At 40.4% G+C, this 24,037-nt stretch overlaps 1 protein-coding gene across 1 annotated transcript in view; it reads left to right on the top strand.

Moving 5' to 3' along the window:
- The window catches only part of LOC145444325 (uncharacterized), a 31,326-nt gene extending 8,517 nt beyond the window's left edge, over positions 1-22,809 (top strand). The window contains exons 2-13 of the mRNA XM_080322272.1: positions 4,336-4,464; positions 4,983-5,112; positions 5,172-5,300; positions 7,850-7,989; positions 8,055-8,281; positions 13,658-13,697; positions 15,596-15,724; positions 15,788-15,917; positions 15,982-16,110; positions 17,704-17,843; positions 17,904-18,130; positions 21,915-22,809. Of these exons, the coding sequence (XP_080178398.1) occupies positions 4,336-4,464; positions 4,983-5,112; positions 5,172-5,300; positions 7,850-7,989; positions 8,055-8,281; positions 13,658-13,697; positions 15,596-15,724; positions 15,788-15,917; positions 15,982-16,110; positions 17,704-17,843; positions 17,904-18,130; positions 21,915-22,264 (1,900 nt within the window). The 3' untranslated portion in view covers positions 22,265-22,809. The remainder of the gene's footprint in view (positions 1-4,335; positions 4,465-4,982; positions 5,113-5,171; positions 5,301-7,849; positions 7,990-8,054; positions 8,282-13,657; positions 13,698-15,595; positions 15,725-15,787; positions 15,918-15,981; positions 16,111-17,703; positions 17,844-17,903; positions 18,131-21,914) is intronic.
- The last annotated feature ends 1,228 nt before the right edge of the window (positions 22,810-24,037 follow it).

Genomic DNA, 24,037 nt, shown 5'->3' with positions numbered 1-24,037 from the left:
CGCATTGGCATTTCCATGAGCCAGTCACACTTTGGTAGACCTTCGTACACTACAATGAAGCAGAATAATTTGCGATAAATTTATCAAAAGTAATTATTTTCTACACGCTTCGCGCAACATGTCGTCACTCGATTTCTTGCTTTTAATATTGTTACACCTTTGCGAAAATGAAAGAACGCCTAATGTATCAGATTGAGTCTAACAATATTCTCGATTACTAGACAAAGTGTCGTTCAACATATCCCAGTCAACAAAATGGAAAGCGATCGCCCGGCGCATAATGCGCATTCGATGTCAAAATGATGCTTCAAAAGAAACAATTTTCGCACTTCTGCCGCACTCATTAACCCGTTGTTGCCGTCCATTAACCCTCTCGCTACTGCAGCTTACAACCGCTATTAGCCCTATCGCTACCTGAATCATTGTTGCTTTCTGGCATACATACTGGCCCTTATGTTGTAAGACATCACAATTTGACAATAGTTTTCATTATAGTTCTAGTTATAATAAAATACACCACGAGCATATACGATATACATACAAAACACTGGTCAAATACAGACAGACAGCCATATAAAATGCATAAAACGACGTATTGATTTCAGTCGAGATACAGTTTGATACAACTATTTCTGCTCCTGAATTGAAATACAGACTAAATCTGGTTTATCAAATAAGTCTGTGCCTTGACGGGAAGAATAGGATTACGCAACGCGGAGCTACCATCAGCAGCCTACTCAATGTGTGGCACGCTAGCCTCGTTCAGAGGCCAATGGTGAATGATTTTTCCCAAGTTTAGGCTTAGCGTAGTCTCTGATATCTTGGTAATTCCACTGGCCTCATATTCGTGCGATGTAGGCTACTGTCAGCCAGATATCCTTAGCACTGATAATCCGCTGATCATGGCCATTGTCGATGTAGGTTGAATAGATGCTTAGAGAACGATATGTTATGAACTGCTGCCTTCGCCAGCGCTGCATTCTTTTCAATTCACCATCAGACTTATACTGATATTTGGCCATATCGCAATCACTTCGTGGCTTCAGTCTTCATCGTAAAATAAAGGCTAAATATAGCAACAAAATAACTCGTAGATTAACTGAAAAGAGTATCACGAATTTTAATCAGGAATTATTACAAAATATAGTATTTGGCTGAACAATTGAAATGCCAACCATTGTAACGAACATTCATGATTGTAAATTCAGTCACAGATATTGCAGATAGAGAAAATAGATGGGTTGAGCATGTCCCATGTTTCGTTAGTACATGTAAATACATTAATGAATGCACTAACAAATGATGTCAAAGCCATAACCACAACACGCCAAGATCCGGTGAGGGGTACCGACACTCTACCACGGTTTAGCATTAAAATATCAACGGACTGGTAGTACGCATTACGTTCAGAGCACTAATAACTTGACAAGTATCACGCTGTTCACTGCCGCCAATCGGATATTTCAGGCCACGGAAAACTATAAGCATTTATAGCGAGTTCTATGATAGAAGCCTAGCGCAAACAATCAGTCAATCTGACTAAACTGCTATTCGACAAACCTTTTGACTATCAATACACATCTAAGCTTTCATTAATTTCAAATTTAATTAGTAGCCCGAAATATCTTTTGCTAAAGTTATCTCAACGAAGAACTTCATTCATATTGACTTCCAACGCTATAATCTCGGAAATACAATTCGCCGGTATAGACGGATTATAATTCAAACTAAGTGTGCAGCGGTAAACAACATCGATATGCGACCTAGCGTTTGCGCTCGCAGAAAGACCGTCGACTATGAAACCTAGGCACAAAATGATTGACGCATGTTGGTCGAAACTTTCGAAATTGATATGTCCAGGCGCTGAATAGTCCAGTCCTGGCAAACTGAGCCCAGCGATATACTGCAGGCCCGCAATATAGTCAAGTGACAATACTATTGAGCTACGAACTTCGAAAAATGTTCGCGCTTCGCGCGGCTAGTGGCCCGCGCAATAATTCGTCGATCAAAAGTGGCCCTTTGGCTGAAAAGGTTGGCCAGCCCTGCTTTACACTCTGATACAGGCTGATTGCATATCAGGCAAATTGGCTTACCGTCAACTGCAACAAAAAAGTAGTCGTACGTCCACTTTTCCTCAAATATTCTGTTCGCGTCAGTTGCTTTTCTCTTCCTATTTGACATCACTGCGCGATTCTCTGATATTAAACGTACTTCAATCGTGTAGCAACTAGCAAAGCAAGAAATATTACTGACTGAAGCACCAGGGCAATCGTGTGGAAGGATGTTGATTGAGGACGTCACAATATGGGACGTGTGGTGCGTGGCAATGTGCATTGTTATACAATCGAAGCAATTGAGCCGAGTTGAATACCACTCCTACAGAATTACAGAGTAAAAGACAGTCAATTACGTAGGTAATAAACTGATAATATTTTAAATCTCGAAAAATACCGCGCGGGCCACTCAGAATGGTCCCGCGGGCCACGGGTTGGCCGGCCCTGCGTTAGCACTACCGTTAGCAATGTTTCCTCTAAGCTGCGCAGGTGTGCAATTGCGCAGTGATGACACGATCTCAGCGCACAGAAAATCTACGCTGCGCACAAAAAATCTGAAGTGATGACCATTTTTTAGTCGTTACGCACTGTTGTCCAAGGGACCTCGCAGTGAGTTGGTGAGTGCGCGCAGACTCGTCAAAAATTAGAGGGAACATCGGTCGTCAGGTAACAATACCAGACTCTTTGATAATGGTCTTGTGGAAGTGTTATGGACCCTTTCTAACTATATATGTGTAATTTGCTTCCGAGTAAAGTAATCGTAAGCCTGGGGTTCTTAACCCGCGGACGTTTATTTTGCGGCCCGTGACATCTTTCATTATGAACGCAATTACTACTGGCACAGAATTGTTTTACATATTAATTTAGCTTCTTAGCTCTCTTATCGCACCGTCTCTGTTTCGTTTGAATACTCATTTTTTGATGTGTTCTGGTTTTTTGATATATGCTCGAGTTTAGACTGCTATTGTCTTGAATCGGTATTCGTCTGGACTCTGGTCTAAGAGAATACCGCTGCGCAGTACACTACTACAGAGCGTTTCACTCACCGCGTATGGTTTGAACAGAATCAAGAACAAGGAACGGGAAATTAAGCAGCGAAAACTGGGTTTGTAACTCTGCGTGGAACTCAAAAGTAAATGAAAAACAGATGTGTCACATTTGTCGAAGAACAATAGTCGTAACGAAGCGTAGAAGTTTAAATTGATACCACGAAAGTTTCTTCTGGAGCTTTCATGTCGCCCGATCTGAAAAAACGTTGCCAGCTAGTCTAGCTAGATGTCAAGCCCAGCAATAAATAATTCGAGGCATTGTTGAAATTGGCGACGACGTTGCAGATGTCCTGTAATATCATTTAATCCAGGAAATCTGCTTGAGAAGGTGTGATTTCAATAAAACTTCACCATACTGTGCGAATATTCGCTGTTTCCGGAACTTAGCAGTAAGGACACCACATCTGAAAAATTTCGAAGCTACAGTTGTCTGATTCAACCGTGACCAGAAAAGTAGCAGCAATGTCAGTCAATCTTTTATCGCATGTTAGCCTAGCATAGAATAAATCCACCTATCCCACAGACATTGCTTAGCTATAATTATCTGGGTGCATGATTTTATCAGAGTGGACATATTTGTAGAGAAAATGCTGGCAAGGGATACGTGAGGGGGACGAGCGAAAAATATCAACTTGACAAAGCTGATTTATGTTACTATTGGTGCAGTGCTCCAGCCATTGAAGGAAAGAAGGGTTGGTTGGTGTGCTCAGAAATTATCCCGAAACGCCAGACTTCTTCTCATATCACTGAGAGCTGAAAGTGATAATAGCCTCCGTAAAGTTACCGTAATTTTGTACTTGCTCGCTCCCTCATTGAAACAGAGAGTTCTGTTCTCTGGTGGAAAGGTTTGAATGTGCATATACCGACTTTGCAAGGAATGCAATGTACACTACATGAAGGGATTTACTTGCGGCGTTGGACGATACATATTCCAACAAGAAATAGCAGCCGCAAACTTACGAACGCTGTCCATTATTGTTATATAAAACATGTAATAAACTTCCGTATAGGACTGGTACATATAGTTCACAGAAGCCTAAATTGAAAAGTAGCCCACATTTTTGCTGTTAAAATTCTGCCCGTTTTACACGGGAAGTTGAGAACCCCTGTGGTAGGCAAATATATATGACTTTATTCTTCCTCCTTGATCAAGATAAAATTTGAAAAATAAAATTTAGGATTGTCAATGTCAGAACGAGTGACCTATCCTGAACAGGATTATTGCGTTGCAGGGCCTACGAACGTCCTTTCGATGATGCCACGGTTTTGATATCTGCCATTTTGATTTTCACCATGTTAGCAGTGGGAGTGATCCTGAATTCCGTTACAACGGCCGTGATTGTGAAATACGAAAAGTTGAGGTGAGAACAACGGGCTTGCCCAGAGAACCAATCTAGCTAGTTGAAGGTCAACCAACTATACTGGTTTTTGGAGTAGCTCTAGTTCTAGTAGCGCATTTTTTAAAGTGGGTAGTTCAAGTTCGAGTTCTAGGTACAAATTTTAAAACAAATTTAGTTGCCGAACCACGGGAAAACCCGCGTCGTCGTTTGGCGTGAATCGTGATAAAGGTGTTTTGTTGTGCGGTGTTCTTGCGACCCTTGCTAGCTCAGAGTCGTCACTACTAACGGTGAGGTAGCCCGGGGGTTGGTTTTGGGCTTGAAACTCCACCCATTTCAAGCTTGTACTGATATTCATGTGGACAGCCGATCTGAATCTTCTATAGTTAGTAGGATTATAGTTAGTTGGTTGCGGATTTTAAAAGGTCTTTAGTTCTCCTTTTATCGTTCTGGTCCAGTAGTTTGAAAAGGTCTGGATAGCAATCGATATAGCGGTTGAACACGAGCGTTAGATGCGAGGCTGACGGCGTCGTATTTTCCAGGAACTTCTTCGTATATTTCATATTCTCTCTTTGTCTATCGGATCTCCTGTCCGCGCTGATCAGTCCGCTTTTTTGGTATCGCCGCACCCTTGGTTTTGATGACTGGAGCGCACCTGAATTCTTTTGCAAGGTGAGTATGAATATCTATCATCTTTGAAATCCATTTTAAAGCGCTCTCGCTTCTGTTAGCTCTTTTGGGCAGCCGATTGGATGACGTCGATCGCGACAGCATTGCATATTGTTGGCTTCGGGGTTTTCCGATTGATGGCAATATCGCATCCGCATGTATTCGCAAGGATTTCAAACAGAATCGGAATCGTAAGTTCATTGCGTGTGTAGATTACAGAAATGGGGAGATCCACTGCTCGCGTTCGTGTTCCGTATGATGAGAATCTTTTGAAATAAAGGGTTCGCCTTCAGATAGGAAACGCTGACATAGCTTGTGCTTCCCATTCGGCAAGTTTGTTGTAAATTGATTTTTTTTTCAATGCAACCCTATGTATACATGGCAGTTACACTGTTGCTCAGTCGTTCTCAAACTTTTTGCGAGAACTCATGATCACATGCGTAGGTGAAGCCAAACATGGTCACTAGGAGTATATATACTCACTCTAATAAGGTGTGATACCTCAGTGACGTGGGGTCAGGGGGCATGTGACTCACCTGTCGTCAGGATGAGTGAAAAAAATTGTGAAACCTTCAATTACTATTGGTGCTTTCTATCGATGTTCATCAATGACCAGATTTTGAACATTGTCTCCTAAGATCACACAATTTGCATATTTATTATCGAATGTAAAGTGCGAAACGAGAGGTAAGGCACATATACGGGCCAAGCCTCTCTATTTCTAGCGCATTTCATGGTAAATAACGTATAACATATACACGCCGATATTTCATCGGCGGTACTACGAAGTTACTTACTAATCAAGAACGTGGATAGCTATGGCGTTGTTGCTAATTCACTGACATCAACTTAACATACATAATACATATCTATGAAGATCGCATCTCTCCCTTATGACGACTCAGTTCATACCGCCACCGACCGAAAACAGCTGATTGCTAACGTACGTCATTTGCGTCGATTTGCGTCAGTAATCCGCGATAAGATAACTCGTAGACGTATCCGCATCTGTACCACAGAGTCACCAGGTGACCTTGCTCGCCGATTAAATTATCGCCGATTAAGGCAATCGGTGATTACTTTTCAATCAGCATCTGTGCAATCCACCCTAAATGTCACTGCCGCGGCAGTTCATTTCGCGCCGTAGATGACAATGTGTATTTGAAAACTGCGTTGTCATATGGACATCGCCATGTCTGCTATTCTCTTTGATCAATCAACGTATCGTGCAATTCAAGAATTACAGTCGCGTACATCGTATTTACTAGTGATATAGGTCGCAAGCGCGACATTATCTTAAATTCGAGGATTTTGAAAAGGGAATCCGAGCCCCTAAGCCAGTGGTTCTCAACCTTTTTGTCTTCGCGAAACCCTTCTACACCGTCACGCACCCCACGGACCACTCCAAGTTTCGGTTGAAATTTAGCTCAATTACTATCTAACCGTCATCTGTCCTATGCAAATACTAGTCATGAACAGCAACAAAATTACTACGTGTAGAAATTCGGTATCAGTACGCAGTCGTGTCTTGAAAATCAGCGCCTTCGATTTGATATACACGATTGCCGAAAATATATAACCCTAAAGATAGCTGAGGGCGAATGTAATATTAACGTGTGGTGTAGCGCTTGCGACAACACCTTTGGGTATGATCGCAACATATGTACCACCAAAATTGAGTAATCGATTTTTTAATGAACATTAAGCCCAGTCATTTCCATGTAACGGCTCACATTGAACTTATTCTGTAATATATTGGTATTGTATATCACAGATGTAAAATGATTCTGTGGCGAGGTTTCAATCCCGTTACTGGGACAGGTTAGGAACAAACTTCAGGAAGTTATATTTCAAACTACTTTTCACTAATTTGCTAAGACTTCAAATCCATGATGATTTGAAACCTTTCAAAGTCACCCTGATTGTTCTTACTATACTCCAGCTCATATTTTTTCCACAAAATCCATCAAAACACCACTAAACGACAATATGTTTGTATCAGTGAGCCACTGGGACTTTCGCAATTAAAATGTGTTTTCGTAGTAGGATGTTTCATCTCTGACGGGCATGCTGTTGATGTGAGTCTTGAAGTTTTAGTAGGTATGAAACAAAACTGCATCGTGATTTGCCTATAATTAAAGAAATAAAAATTAGGTTATCAATCATTTTTCAAATTTAGAGGCTTCGCGGACCCCCTGAAATTGCTTTGCGGACCCCCGGTTGAGAACCACTGCCCTAACCATTAAGATTGCATTGTCTTTACCTCTCAAAGACGTGTTGATACTGCCACGAGAATAATTATTCTGGCCGTGATGAAAATTTACGAACAAGTTGCTGCAATATCGATAAATTCAGAACTACAAAAATATATATTTGGCAAAGAGCCATATCTTATAACCAAAAGAGCCATATATGTCTCGCAAGCCATAGGTCCCCGACCACTGCTATATAGCTTACGTAGGATGAGTGGGAAATGTCTTATCGTGAATATCTTATGGTTTGAAATTGTAGCGCCATCATCTTTTGCACAGAACTGTGATGGATGGAATACGGATATGGAACTAAAATGGACAATGTTGACAAATTGGCGAAGTTCAAACATATTGATACTATATGTCTGTCCATTAGGAAATGATTTGATGTTTTCAACAACCATGATTTAGCGGCAAGCTACACCATCTGACAGATATTCCGTTCAGACTGCATAATGCTCTAAGGTTGCATGATTTGCGTTATTTAGGTATGCATAATAACTTTCTGGATGATCAGTCTTTCGTGCGGCTTTGTTCCTTTCTTCATTTGGTTCGGATCTGCGGTGCGTGACAGGACTAGCAATTCCCCTATTTCACGCTGGCCCTCATGTACGATTGACATGGAATGGTATGCTGTATTAAATTCTTACACCTCAAAATCTTCTCATGGAACGCTGCCTTTTCATTATTCAGGTACGAACATTACAAACAATATCAATTAATTGCGCTTTCGTTGTTTGTACTCGTTCCACTACTGTCGATTATCATCATATCCGTGGTGACCTGTGTAAAGGTCTATGCGACAACTCATTCGGCGATTTCCAATGGATCCCTCAGAAGGAAACGCAAAGAAAAGCAAGCTCTTCTTCAGTTGACTTTGATAGTAGTTTCCTTCTTATTTGGATACGTTCCATTCTTAGGTAAGAAAAACATTGTAAGCAGGGTTACATTTGAAACAAATGGTGTTTTAAAATACTTTGTGAAAAACATCTTTTAACCAGTGTTTAGGAAAATTATATTCAAAACTAATTGTTATTTAATTTATTTTTTAAGAAAGTTGTATAATTATGCCATCATTGTGTAAATGCTTTGGACAAAACATGCAGCAAGGGCCTACGGACAATTTGCTCCCGATATAGTCGACGTGTACGATATGGAATAGTTGGAACCCTCGTAATAGTCGTCGGATCAACAGTTATAGCATGCAGATGTAAATCATTGTTAAGGAATGGATGTGTTGATGATGATGACCGCAGACCCTCAAATAGCTGCATAACGAGGTAGTCCTGGCTAGAGATATTTTTGGTCCGCTCAAGACAGGGGGTTCTCAACCAGTGAGGCACATGGGCATTTTGAGGTGGGCCACGTAGTTATTTTGAAAATTGTAGATTAAGTAGAAGTGAAGTTATATTTGTGATGTTGTTCGCTCAGAACATATATTAATATTAGAAGAGCTTCTTGGAGGTACAGAACTTCAATATACAATTGAATAGTACATTCATATTGAAATAAACCCGAATGTTTTCGGCTGACGATTACCCCTGACGAGTGTCAGCCGAAAATATTCGGGTTTATTTCAATATAAGTATATAATATACAATATTAATATTATCGAATTGCACGTAGGTATTAGTGCGGAACATGAACCGGAGCCGGATTGGATATGGCCGCAGCCGTATCGGACCGGATCAATATTTTTTTTGTTCCGGGTAGAATCTTTATGTATAAGCATGAGTTTTGCAACTAAGTAACTAACTACCAACCAACCAACCACACGCAAGTAACCGCCAATCCAGTGCAAAAATAAACGAGCCATATTTATAAATTCACGGAACCACCGTACCGTGTAGGGTGGACCATGGACTGGAACCGGATTGGATATCCGGCCAGGGTTTTTCATTTTTAGCCGGAGCCGCATCAGTATTTTTCCTGATTGGAGCCGGACCAGAGAATTGAAAAACAGGATCGGAGTCGGACCAGAGAATTTGTCGATCCGTTCCGCACTAGTAGGTAGGCTACATCAAGCTTTTTGGCTGACTCATGTGAGACGTCGTGACACCTACGGAGTCACAATGTATAAGTCGAAAAGGTGACGGGATAACGGCGCCTTTTGTTCCTCAGCTACGTCTATGATGACAAGCTACGGCCAACAGCAACGGAAATAATTTCTATTATGTAATAACTGGAAGTTAATGGTGAAGTAACCAAGTATATATTCCCGCACGATCATACATCGTATACCGTTCAAAAGGGTGTTCATCAAAGTCGGACTGAAGTGCATTTGATTTAGATTCACGGTAATTCGGCAAGTCGCATTATTGTAACATAAAAACAGGCATAATTGCAATTTATTATTAATTATCAACTTGCTGTAGTGCAGAAGTATCAGGCATCGCGGCAGCGAATCGTATTGGATTGAGGATTTAGAGCACCGCATAAATCTTTGTAGTGTCGATCTAAAAATGTCCGGCCTTGAAATCATTGTAGGCTACATAATGTAAGAGTCGCTTGAATTGTTTGCCATGGAATCGAGCTAAACTTGTTGTGAAGCGTTTTGCAGGCCACCTAACAATTTAATCAGTGAATACTCTGAATCCGGAAAAAGGTATTTTTGAACAACGCTATTGTACATGATGCAAGTGTCGCATGAATTGATTGTATCGTTGGATTGAATGGTCTGGCCTCGCAACTTCAGTAAGTACAAGACATACGCAACCCTTGCATAATAAAAATTATTTCTCCACTTCTCTGTTGTGTTCCAATAATCTAAATCACGTTAACAATTGTTTGAAACTGGCCTAGAACCGGTTCGCTACAACAGTTTCACTACCATAGTGGAACTAAAACCTCAATCACGCAAGCTGAGCTCGTGGTGCTGGGGATTAGATCATTGCGTTTCGCGGCGACCGTAGAACAGTGGACGGCCAAAATGTACACAAGAGTTATACAGGCTAGCGGGGCCGCAACTGACGCACCCTAAATCCCTTCAACTGGGATGGGGTGGGGGCGGAGCTCAAAGCAGGCTCAAAATTATCTCTTTGGTCGCTTTTGGAGGAGATGGGTTGAACATGAACATTTTCCTCGCGCTTTGCGCGATTTAATCTCGCTAGCGGTCTACATTGATTTTAATGGGAATAGCAGGAAAAATGCTCATATTTTAGAGAACGGAGGCATATCGGCGTCAGCGAATACCACGCATTGAGCAGGACTAGGAATCTAGGCTAAGAGGCAGGCCACAGCACATATTCAAACCGCAAAATGAGTCACGGCCAAAAAAAGGTTGGAAAATCCTGGTTAAGACTAGGGTCGTAAGCCTTTTGTTGTAAAAAGGGGCCGTATACTCACCCTATATTATCAATTGTCAATTTCAATACAGTATGACTGCACAATTAAAGATTCGGCACGTCCTGGCTAAAAATACCCATAAAAAACGATTAGAAACATTGCAAAAGGTCACGTTCAAACGTGATAGTTTTAAATTGATTTTTGTTTTAAACGAACCCTACTAGCAAGTATAGTGGCTCGTCAACCAGACTTGTACAACTACTAATCTAGTTAGCAGACGTTTAACTAATTCGTCGTTTTTAAGTACCTAGTTCCAGTTCTAGTTCTAGCCTCACATTAAAAAAAATAATTTACGAGCAACTATGGCAAACGCTTGTCGTCGTTTGCCGTGACTAGTGTTACCAGTGTTCTTTTGTGAGATTTTCTTGAAGGAATACTAGTACAGAGTCCTCACTACTAACAGTGGTGTAGTCAGCGGTGAATTTTTGGTTCGAATCCCGTCCCGTATAAAACTTGTACCGATGCTCATGAGCATAAACCGATCCGACTCAAACGATTTGTTGCACTGTGCCAGCCCGTCAACAAAGATAATATATAACATTTGTTTTCAATCCCAGGTTATGATTATTGGGGAACTCATCTAATCCGCGAAAATACCCAATACGTGCGAAGATTCGACTTCTACTTCGGGCTCATTTCGTATCTATTTCTCCGCACTTCGGAATGCATGAATCCAGTGATCTACAATCTGGGTTCTTCGAAAATGCGATGGTACACATGTCACTTTTTGCGCGGCTTGTGCGTTCAACCTTTGCATGGACGAAGTGCATCGTCAGTGGCATCGATCAGCTGGCAACCGGAAAGCAAAAAACACACTTCTACTGTGATCGGAATTCGGTGACTCAAGCATTGTCGAGAGATGCCATGCAGGGCTCGAAAGAAAGTCACATGGTTTCAAGTCAAACGAAAAACACTGGTTTTCTAATCCAATCTGATACCTTTATACAAATTCCAACATCAATTCCATATTTAAAAAACAAAGAAAACGGCGACATTATTAATATTCCCAAAAATATTCTACTTTCTGTAGATCTACGAAATAATTTGGGCCACCTTCAATCCCCCCAGCATTGAGGGGTTTGTGGTGTTGCATTTACATCTTAGATCGGTATTGATTAGATATTGCGGTTGCTGTCTTGTGTTGGAAAGTACCCATTTGTATTTATTGCACTATAGTCAAAGTCCTGCATTGAAGTGGCAAATCTTCGATCGATGCAGCAGTTGCATATATCTTGTTATTGTATCCTGTTTGGAAAATCTTTCAACTCGCTTTACTCCCGGTTTTATTTATTTCATTTCATTGTAATGTGCCATTGGTTGTAATGAGTGTACTGCTACAGGTGGCGACTGTGTAAGAAGGCCTCGTGGCCTGTTGTTATCCTGTTCCGTACCGGATTTTCATTGGTGTATCAAATAAATACATCTATCTATCTTTGTATACACAATACTGTATCCGGCTTCATATAATGAGCTCGTCACGAGGCAGACGTGCCATGCACGGGCGTGGAAAGTTACAGGATATATATGCAGGCCACAAAAGCCACGAAATTCGGCTTTTGAGAAATGACCCATTTCAAATATATTCCGCGAGCTCGTGAAGTCCGGGCCTGCTGCTGATATGGACACAATCCCTATTAATAAAATGTGCAGATCAAAATAGCTCGAATATACGTAAAAATTAGATTCTTTTGTCACGACGCATGCCGTCTTAAGTCACCCGATGTGACTTCCCTGTTTCGTTCCGTAATTATAAAATGGTAGTGTTGATGTCTGGGAATACAGTCACCCTTTTACAGAGTCGGCTATAGTTGGGATTTTACAAATCGGCCAAGTCCGATTTAATTGGAAGGCATGAAGATTTCGTCGATGAATATGTGATCACGATGAATTGCTTTGAAATGTAATATCGGTATCCCGTATTTATTTACCGATAGTATACCTGATACGCTTCATTGCAGCCATCGTCATAAATCGGAGTCTCGTAGAGAAGCAAAATTTTGATTGGACAGTGCTGGACCTTGACAAATATAAATGTGCAAAAGAGAGTACGTAAATACTCTATGCAGATATATACAAACCATTGATTCGAACGTCTGGGCAAAATCGACTACCTGAGTAATTCGACACTGAATCATGTATTACGCTCCGAGTGGAACAGCGTACGAATGATATGACAAGCTCAAATAGGTACATTTCATGAGACCTAAGAGAATGTAATGCGAGTACTACAACGCATTCAGGATTACTTACTATATTTGACCAGACGTATTGCTCCTTGCGACAATGCTGTTGGTTGATCTCGACTTCACAGATAAGTCATTTGCACCAAAGTTCGTAGCTTGGTACTACATGTTTTGGATGCTACAAAACGACCAATCAAAATTTGCAGGCTTCCGCAGCGTAACATAGTATCGAAACCACGTTTCTCATTGTTAAATAAACTCTTAGTGGGGGTCAGGAGCGTATAATTACGGTGCTCTGAAAAGTCATCTCTATACTTACTGCGCGGTTTCGAATCATTATAAATAATACTCGATTCATATTCGAGCACTCAAATCATTTTACCCATCCCTATAGTCGTGATACACGACATAATGCTTATTCACATTGAGATATAGTGTCTGGTTTGCATGATTGCATCGAGATACTTTACTATGCTGGAGACGTCATACCACGTTCCTGCACAGTCGAAGTAGATCGCAGACAATAATCTCATTTGTATTTCCGGCGTGGCATGCTTCATGCAGACGATACCGAAGTCGAGTGTATAGTCAATGCACATTTTACTCCACGACGTCACAAGACATTGTATTTTCACTTTTCAGCGAGGCATCGGACTGTAGTGTACGGTACACAACTGTTATTTCAGAATTCATTTGTCGTAACTCCTGGTAGCGCATAGACTGCCATGAATACTCACTATGTCGTTACGCGAACTACTTTTCCTCAAGGATACACTCCAGCAGCGAACACATCCATTGCAGATATGGCGTAAGTTGTTATTTAGTACACTTGGTGTTCCTACATCTATGGCCATTGGTCAATCAACATCGGACCGACATTTTAGTGGTTTATATTGATTGATGAGCTGCTGAATTCTGGCTTGGACCACTATCGCTTTGAACCAGTGGTTCTCAAGCCTCTTCTCACATCTTACCCTTTCGAGTTATCTGCACTTATAGCATATTACTTCGAACTGATGTTGCATAAAATTTATGCTATTTAAAGACCGGAACACGATAAACTATGTATTTGCGCTTTTAAATATCAGTTCACTGCGATGAATGAGATTGACGTTACTCCACGGTAAATCTACTCTTGGGAAAGCACACGCATAAATTATGGACAAAGGAAAGTCTGGTAGAAATCTGTTCTTCATCATGCACAGTGCGCACAACAACCATGGCCCAAAGCAAGAGGTGGTCAGTAACGAAGTACTTTTACTTTTTCAAAGTACTCAAGTAGTTTTCCTCTACTTCTAATACTTACTCAAGTAGAACTAATTTTTGCCACGTCTACTTCTACTTCATAATATTTTGTGATCTATTTACTTACTTTTCGCTATTTTCAGTTTGTCAAGTAGAAGTAGTTTGATCATCCAATCAGAAAGATAGCCTGGGGAATTTCGAGGCTGTTTTCACGGAGTACCAACATTTAATTTTCCTAAAAGTCAAGTAAAGACCAAAATTTTCGTCGCTCTTCGCACACAGTAGAGATGGAGGGGAAAATGTGTTTTCACGAAAGTATCGGTGAACATAATTTAGGTAGCGGGTTGCGTGGTTCAGTTCACACTGCGTTTTTCGCTCATATGCTATCGCAGTAAATATGACCCATCAAAACGTTTGAGACTACCGTTTTGCATTCTAGCAATTTCCTATCGTATAGTAATCTAGCAGCCCATGGCGTGTCCTAATCTGGAAAAGTGGACTATGAGTTTTTTGAGCGTTAGACCTATGTTAGCAGACCACCGTCGAAACTTTCTGGACAAAAGACATGAACTATATGTTCCGCCTATTGGAAGTAGTATTTGTATGTTTCTTTCAATTCGCAGTATCATACTATGAGTTTCAATATTTTTTTTGCCTGGAGAACATACATGTTGAAGTTTAAAAGCAAGTATAGTAATTCCTCTATTTGCCGGAAAAAAAGCTACACTGTATGGCATTTTTACGATCCGCCATATTTTTATCAACGTATATTAATCGCGCACCGTATCAGATACAACTTATTCGTATCGCTCTTCGACTAAACTACCACCCTTATAATATGGAGGAGGGCGCCATGCCATGATGTTTTCTAAAACGGCGTGTTCGAGTAAACAAAGGATTAGTATTGCATTTTCATATCAATACTATCATTTGCATCCTATGATACGGACGAATGCTATGCTATCGAAAATCGACACCTCCTGGGATGCATCAATATATAAAGCAAGCTCTCTACACCTTCCGCATAGCTCAATTCGCAACTTGTGACAGTCCATACGGACGAATAACGACCGTTGTCACAACTACTTACTTACTTGAGTAGATTTAAAGTCAGTCAATTCTACTTTTACTTCAAGTAGTTTCTGGTTGCTTTTAAAATTACTACTTCTACTCGTACTTGAATATATATTTGCGTCACTACTTCTACTTCTACTTGAATAGCTTTCTTGACTACTTTGAACAACTTTCCCAAAAGCTAAGCTTAACGTCAATCCTAATCTAAACCCTTATCTCGATATCAAACCGAACCTTGAAATATCACATGCGCATCGCTCATATGTCTACTGATCATTTTAACCGGTAGAAATAACGGCCCAAAAAGACGAAAATGGGGGAAAAGTGACATGGAATATATTTGAAGTTGTAGTAAAACTGATGCCTATTTCTTACGATGTGTTGCAGGCCGTTCGAGCGTCCTTTCGATGACACTACGGTTCTGGTAACCGCCATATTAATTTTCACAATGCTAGTAGTCGGAGTGATTTTAAACTCCGTCACCATGGCCGTGATTCTGAAATACAAAAAGTTGAGGTAAGCGCAGGTTAACTAGTCATCGTATAGACAAGTGCGATGATCGAGGTATTTTGTTTGCAGGAACCTTTTCGTATATTTCATATTCTCGCTTTGTCTATCGGACTTGCTGTCCGCGTTGATCAGCCCTCTGAACTGGCACCGGCGAACTTTTGGATTTGATCACTTCGTCATACCAGATTTCTTTTGCAAAGTATATGACTAGCTAAGTAGTCAACAGTGCCGAAATTATATCTACGTACTGTCGTCTTTTTTAGTTATTCTGGGGAGGAGATTTCATGACATCTATAGCTACAGCAATGCACATCGCCGCGTTCGGAGTTTTTCGGTTGATATCAATAGCGGACCCGCATTTGTTCGCAAAGTTTTCCAACAGACTTGGAATCGTAAGTTCTTCGAAATTTCGTCTATATTTTACATGTATGCGTTATTATGGGCCCCCTATAATCGCCGTTGTACGTGGTAGAATGCATTGTTATGAACGCGATAAGACAACGGATCATTCCATTCGAGATATTGAGTGCGAAACGTTTTCTTTTGTCGCATAACCTTATATCTTTAGATCATTGTTGCTATTAGAGTATCAGTGGCATATGCAGAGATGGCCAGTAACAGAGTAGACTTGCCTATACTTTTTCGGAATACTCGAGTAGGTTTTGACGGCTACCACTACTAATCTTTTGTATTTGAGATTATGTCCAGTCGAAAGAACTTGTTGGTTAGATTTGCATCACTTTGATGGGTGAACGTATCATGATTAGGATGAATTGGAGTTTTGGGCCGATACCGAAAATAACCGTTACCAAACATCTTCACCGATAATCCAGATATATTCAGCCGATATTCAAAAGATGTGGAATGTGCCTTAAATGGCCCATTTAAAAATTTTCAGAGCATTTATTGAACAGCTTTAAAGCCATACTTGGGCATGAAATATACTCGAGAGGCTGCGTCTGGACACCTGCAAAGTGTAAGCTATGTGAAATATATCGATATCCCCAGTCCAGCAGTCAAAGATTATAGTCTTCTGATTTCCTATCACCAACGTTGTGATGTCACGAAAATAGCGGATATTTTTCACCTCCAATGACAGATACCGATAATTCTTTCAAAGTGTGATATCGACTCGATATTATCGGCGAATCGGTAATCGGTCAGCTGTAATCATGACTATTACAAGATATATATAGTTCGTATCACGGTATTAGATTTTCGTCTCGAAAATTGCAGCTGTCTCAATCTATAAATCTTCAAACTATTCATACTTTTATGGCTAATGCATCTAGTTTTCTACTTTCACCCGAAATATATATAGCATGTCTTTAAAATCGCTCATTCTACTGGTGATCACTGCAAACCAATAGGGTTGTGTTTTAGTCGGACCAAAAGCCACTGTATGATACCACCAGACCCTCCTCCAATTGCGTGCAGCCAGTCACTTTATTCGTGGATATGTCACTAACGGCCGAGTATTTGCCTTTGACACACAAAGTTCTTGGCTTGAAACTATGAAATTTAATTCTACTTCCATAAAATCACTCTTGTGAATTCAAAGCATTCAAAAATAGTTGGTAATATGTCATCTAAATCTGGTGTGATAACGAGGAGCGCAATTTTACGCGAAATGTATATAGGATTATTAACATCGGCGAATTAGCAAATAATTCGGCCCGTAAATGCGGCCGCCGAGGTAATCCGTCCATTATTAATAATAACACACCCAAACAAGGCAAAATTATTATGATAGTTGCAATTGTTTCATCTCCACAAGCTGATCTAGGTGGGGTGCAACTGAGTCGAATGACACATAACGTGTTTATCTATGCATTCAATGAAGACATTTCTTACATTGGGAAAATCAGCCTGCTGTAATTTTACCTAAAATGAAATGCATTTGCTGCGTACTACCTGAAATGATCACAGGTTGAGAGCCACTGCTGTACATCAACCTAATTAAATCGCTCCTATTGATGTTTCAGCTCTCCGTCATAATTATATGGACAATCAGTCTCGTGTGCGGATTCGTTCCTTACTTTATGTGGTTCGGCGCTCGGGAACGGGACAGAGATAGCTCTTCTCCTGATGCACGATGGCCGGCATGTACGATTAACATGGAATGGTATGATAGATTACCAAAACAAACATTGGTCTCCATGGAAAGATGTGTTTTATTATTCAGGTATGAGAATTACACGAAATTTCAGAAGATCGCGTATCCGATTTTCCTTCTCGTACCATTCGCGCTGATTGTGACCATTTCTGTGATGACCTGCTTGAAAGTGTATGCGACAACTCATTCGGCGATTTCAAGAAGATCTGTCAGAGAAAAGCGCAAAGAGAAGCAAGCTCTATTGCAGTTGACTCTGATAGTGGTTTCCTTTTTATTTGGATACGTTCCGTTTATAGGTAAGAAAGGAATTCCGTATGCTACTATACGTAGATAGGGATCGTGCGAACCCCTGAAAGGTCCTGCATGGTTCTTGCGAACGCGAATGCGAACCTATGACGTCACGTGACGTCATATTCCTAATTCCAACCCGATACTTCCGTAAAGTAATATATTATTGTACATGATAACTAGCAACGACTCAGACCATATTATGCCACAATGTCGAAGTAGGGGTGCGTGCTGACTTTGAAAAGTCGCCTAATGTATCAACTGGAACAATCAATAATAATTACACAAAATCGCTTTGCCAACAATCTAGACGAGGACTCGGCTCGATTGGAGACAGATGTATTCTTAAGGTTTTTAAACTTGCGCTAGATATCATCGCAAAACCATGTTGGTACGGTCGACAATTATTCAATAATGATTAACGTGATGGAGAACTGGCATTATGTTCTCTGTAGTCGCATAAAAGCAGAGATATCTAGAAATCTAGATATCCCTGCATCAAAGGTACATATTTAAACTTTCCACGTCATTCACACTCCTGCGATGTGATAACGACTGATACTCAAATACTCGACTCGTCGCCAAATATTCGATACATAATCGAATCACTCATGAATGTACTCGATGCCCTATAGTAGCACACCAATTCGAATCTCAGTTGCACAGTTAAGATGATTACAACATGTAACAAAATTTTTCAAAAGTTTAAGTTGGCCGAACATGTTTATGTATTGTGTTTCAGTATTCCAAACTAATTACCAAAATACCAACATTTTTCCTGAAGTGTCCTAAATTTTGAAGAAATGTCAATTTCTCAAATTTTTGAATTTACTCATAATTGCTCAGTAATAATCACAATAATTCTTTCTTGGACGCGAAAAATCGCTAATGAAAAGGATGATATGAACAAATATAGCTTACCCATGCATCAAGTAACAATGCAACACTCTAAAAATCGTCAGAAGTGGTTTTGTTTGAGTGACTTGCGTCTGTGAAATGAGAAATCTTCTCTTACTATATGGACCACAAATAACTATTTAATTGTATATTGAAGTTCTGTACCTCCAAGAAGCTCTACAAATAACACCATGTAACAAAATTTTGCAAAATGTAGGTCGAGTAAAACTTTGTATGTATTATTGTGTTTTGCTATACCAAACCAATCACTAAAATACAAAAATTTCTTCTGAAGCGTTCCTAGTCTTTGAGAAATGTCACTTTTTCTGATTTCTCGTTTTACCCAAAATTGCCCTGTAATAATCTGCATAATTCCTTATTGGACGTACAAACACACTAACGAAAAGAAGAAATATGCACAAATGTTGGCTACCGTAGATTATAAAAGGATGGAAACACTTCAAAAAATTCCCGAAGTTGTTATGTTTGCATGATTTGGGTCTATAAACTGAGAAATCTGCTGGTATTATGGACCGCAAATAATCCCCTATCATGATGCAACTCCACCACCCTTAGTATCTTCTTTCCAAACCATACATATCCTGCTGAAACAAGTAACTATGTTCCTCGCTTACATCATACATATTTGAACTAATAAAATCAAGGTGAAAGTGCAGGTATAATGTGTTTTCAGGGACATGCCCCGCTTTATTTTTCAAATATATCGATCATATTGTTTATCAGAGGTTTATATTCATTGCTTCCTTTACTTCCAAAAAAATTTTCGACTACATCTCGAAATGCCTTCAATGCTCTTGCTTCTCTCGCAGTCATTTTATTGTCAAGTGCTATACAAAAGATTGCCAACATTCCCGCATAAGCAAGGAGAACCTCAAAACCTGCCACAGTAAAATACCGTGAAAATCGTTCATGGCCCATCTTTTCGACAAAGGACATCGACACGATGAATGCAACAAATTCCCTAATCCAAACCTTGGAGTCAGAATTTCCGCATTTTATTTAGTGAGTCCCGACTGAATCATCATGTTCGTGTGGGTTCCGAATGAGTGGTTCTGGATTTATATCTATATGAGAGATGTTGAAGTCGTCATCAGAGTCATTTTCTGTACTTTTAAGTCCTGTCGAGTGTTCTGGAGCTTTTTGCCTGATAGTTTGGGCAGTGAAAACTCACTACAATACGGAGCAGGTGCTTAAGAGGAGATGGCATAGAAGGATATGCAATGTCAAGTCATTTTTTTGGTTATTTTTGAACCTTGGAAGGTCACCCATTCAGAAATAACACTCATCTATAAGGTTTCGAATTTACCTTCAGATTCTTTAATAGCAAATGACATTAAATGCGGATCTCTCCTCAGCCATCCATCCATATTTCATTGGCATGTTTTGCAGTTTACATGAAATGACCAGTTTTTATCTTTTACTCCAATTTCCATGCCAAAGTAAAGTTAATAAGTATAATAAACCTTACTTCTATCCATATTTTGTACTTAACTTGTTTCAAACTGATATACACCAAAAACAGCGAGCAGGAAGATTACATTCCTGACAGAACAATAAAGTGCATTAACAGAACAAAACGAAAAGGAATTCGAAGTTGCTTGCTGCTATGACTAACTGAGACTGAGAAGGTGATTGTTACTAACAGCCCGCTATTATGAATCGAATGATGGATCAGTGTGACGTCACAGTTAATAGGAAATTAAATAAGCGAGCTTGAAAACATGGTGCGTGAAGTTTGAATAGCTTAAAATGACATTTTTAAACGACACTTGAGGCAAAAAATGCCGGAAACATGTTTTATCAAGGAATATTGTATGATAAATATCAAAAAATCGGCCCAAGTAAATTTTTGTTACATGGTGTTACGTCAGTAGCAGCGCAGCTGTATCTTTATACTGATCGACATTTCTAAATCTGAAGCAAAAAGTACGGGGCGGTTGTAGTTGTTTGTGGTATTCATAGTGTTTGTCGATTACTATGGTCATTTAAACCACGCCAATTTTCTTCGTATTTATTCCGTAGCTGCTGACTTGTAACACAGCTCACATCTAGGATTTTGTAAGACACCGATCCGTTCCAAGGCGAAAATGTCGTACCGTGATTTTTGCAAAAATCCAATCGTAACGTACCAATTCCCTGCTTATTTGGGTCTAACAGTAGGCTACAGGTTGCGTCAGGATATCAGATTTCCCCACAGGGATATAGATATCCCTGCTTTCTCACAACGTAAAGGACAGTGGTTCCCGACTTTTTTGGAGTCATCATCGCCTCCTTATTAATTTCGTTATAAATTCTCGCCCCCCCTTCCCCCCAATATTTACGGGTTCGAAAAAGAGGGCATATAATCTGGAAGTTTATTCACTTAACTCTGATCGCTGGTGAATTTAATAAAAAAGGCCATTTTTCCTAGGTGGTAGGTGCTCGGAAAACCAATTTTTGCGTCTACTTTCCGTTGTGTTGACCAATTTTTCGCGACATGCAGAATAAGCCGTCTTCGCGTGCATTTTTGAGCATGATTATTAAATAGACCTCACCGAATGTTCTAAAATATTCGCCGCTGTCACCGCCAGTCGCTCTCTTTGGTATTTTCGCCCCCTTGTTTCTCTAAATAACCCACTGGGGCGGGCGGGATTGGGGGGCGATATCACCCACGTTGGGAACCACTGGTATAAGACATGGATATACCATGCATAGTTAATTTACCACGGGTGTGTTGTTTTGATTTTGGCTTTTACATGCAGCAGTCGACATTTTTTTTTGGGGGGGGGGGGCAAGTCCAGTTGCAGCATTCCTTAAGATGCCAGATGATATGCCACAATTAAAATATCAGTATGTCGTGTCCTTATACAGCCTGAATTTTTACTCACAACACAGCTTACGAATACTGGTCGGTTCAAAGTCACGATCACTCTCAGTACACGAGACGCGTGGACTATTACTTCGGGTACATTGAATATATCATCCTCCGATTCTCGGAATGCATGAATCCGGTGTTCTACAATCTCGGGTCGACTAAAATGCGATGGCACACCCGTCATTTCCTGCGCGGTCTATTCGGGAAATTTGTACGCGTCAGAACTACCACAAAGTCGTCATTTGTTAGCTTGGATTCGGAAAGCAAGAGAAAGAATTCTGCGGCAAACGCGCGGTTTGTATCTCAAGCTCAACAGCCGCCCGCAGTGTGTGAATCCAGTTCCAGCTCCGATCCTAATCAGGCTCCGTAATGCGTTATCGGTTTCCGAGAAAAGTCGCATGGACTTACAATGGACTCTTTCCGATATTGAGCACCGGACAATCCGATCGCAGAAAATAATTCCCATTCAATGTCTCGGTAGTATTGGATTTACATCCAAGCTATATAGCGCTTTAGCCGGATGCAATAATAGGTCATATCATCCTATAACAGTTCAAACCGTGAAGTGACAATCTAGAATTATATGCCGTGCGAGAGTGTCTTCTTGTGCATATTATGTTGTCGTCGCTGTTGACATCGCGCACCTTTTCTAGTCCGAAAGAAGTACTTGCTTTTGCCACATCCGATAAATTATAAATGCATCTTAGCTCAGTCAATTAAGATGAAGTGATTTAAGTGTATGATATCATGCTAAATCAGTTAAATGTGTTGTAGTCGAGGTCCGCTCTATAGCCCAAGCGTATACGAAATGTAGATTATATTAGAATCTATTATATATATGTTCTGCGATTGTGCATGTTGAGCGATACGTCGATGGAACAAAATATACGCAATAAAATCTCTCAAAATCTGTGATTGACTCCTTGTACAAGGAATTGTCGTTTCGTCCGACACTGATATTTGTGGTCGCGTGTCTGCGTGTCGCGGGTCTGCATTTACAGGTTTTATCTCTCATTTGTTGCCAAGGATTTTTTAGGATTTCGTTTGACAACAATTAAGTTGTTCTCAGGAATTTGACGACAACGATTTCACGTTGAGGCCAGCAATAGCTTATCATTGGTACGGTCAGAAGAAGGTTCAAGGGCTGGGTGTAGCTTTGTAGCCCGGCCTATTTTGAAACCTGAGCAAAATAGTAAATATTAAAGTGTCTTGCCGACTCAATTGCATAGCTTTTAATATCGTGATGAATCTTCTGTTGATAGATAATATAATGACTCGCAGGGTTGTAATGACTCGAGTCATGACTCGACCGAGTCAGACTCGAATCACGATTTTCTGATGACTCGACTTGACTCAAGTCATTTTCTCAAAATATGGAAATGACTCGACTCGACTCGAGTCAATTTGTGTATTGACTCGACTTGGACTCGAGTCATTGCGAATGACTCGAACCAAGTCATATGACTCTAGACTTAGACGGCTAAGACAGACATTTCATTGTAATTTCGAAGATCAAGTAAACTAACCAACCTATTGTGATTTCGTCTATTGGTACTGGTACTTGAAAATGCGACCAGAAACTGTTTAAAGTGAGGAAATTAGTATTACATAAATGCGAACCATTCGATATCACCAGACAGAGTTATAAAAGTGGGTTTAACAAGACTTCAACTGGAAACTAAGCAGTCAACACAATGACTTGGACTCGGACTCGCGTCATAATACCATGACTCGGACTCGAACCTCTGCTCGATGACTTGGACTAGGAGTTGACTCGGTGGTGAATTGAAAATGACTCGACTTGACTTGAGTCAAACCTATAAGTGAGATTGACATGTGACTCGGCGCTTTATGACTTGGTTACAACCCTGATGACTCGTTTCGGTCATCTTTGACACGTAATAGTCTAGAATAGTGGTTCCCAACCTTTTTGGATGTTGGCGCCGCAGTTCCAGCTTCAGCGTATGTATGGAGCCGCATGAAAACACCCGAGTAGGCTACCTATAACGAAAATTTAGAGGTAGCTAGCCCACCTCTGGATCTCACTATCCAGCTAATCCAAAAGAATCCTCAATTGCTCATACTTCTATAGATTCTATCGGTTATTTTAGCATTGATAGATGCAGATTGGCGAGTGCTATAC

This window comes from Botryllus schlosseri, chromosome 8 (genome assembly GCF_051294905.1).
Source record: "Botryllus schlosseri isolate E-star chromosome 8, Bs_hap1, whole genome shotgun sequence".
Lineage (NCBI taxonomy): Eukaryota > Metazoa > Chordata > Ascidiacea > Stolidobranchia > Styelidae > Botryllus > Botryllus schlosseri.
The sequence above is the reverse complement of the archived record's forward strand: the minus strand, read 5'-3'. Positions and strand labels throughout refer to the sequence as shown.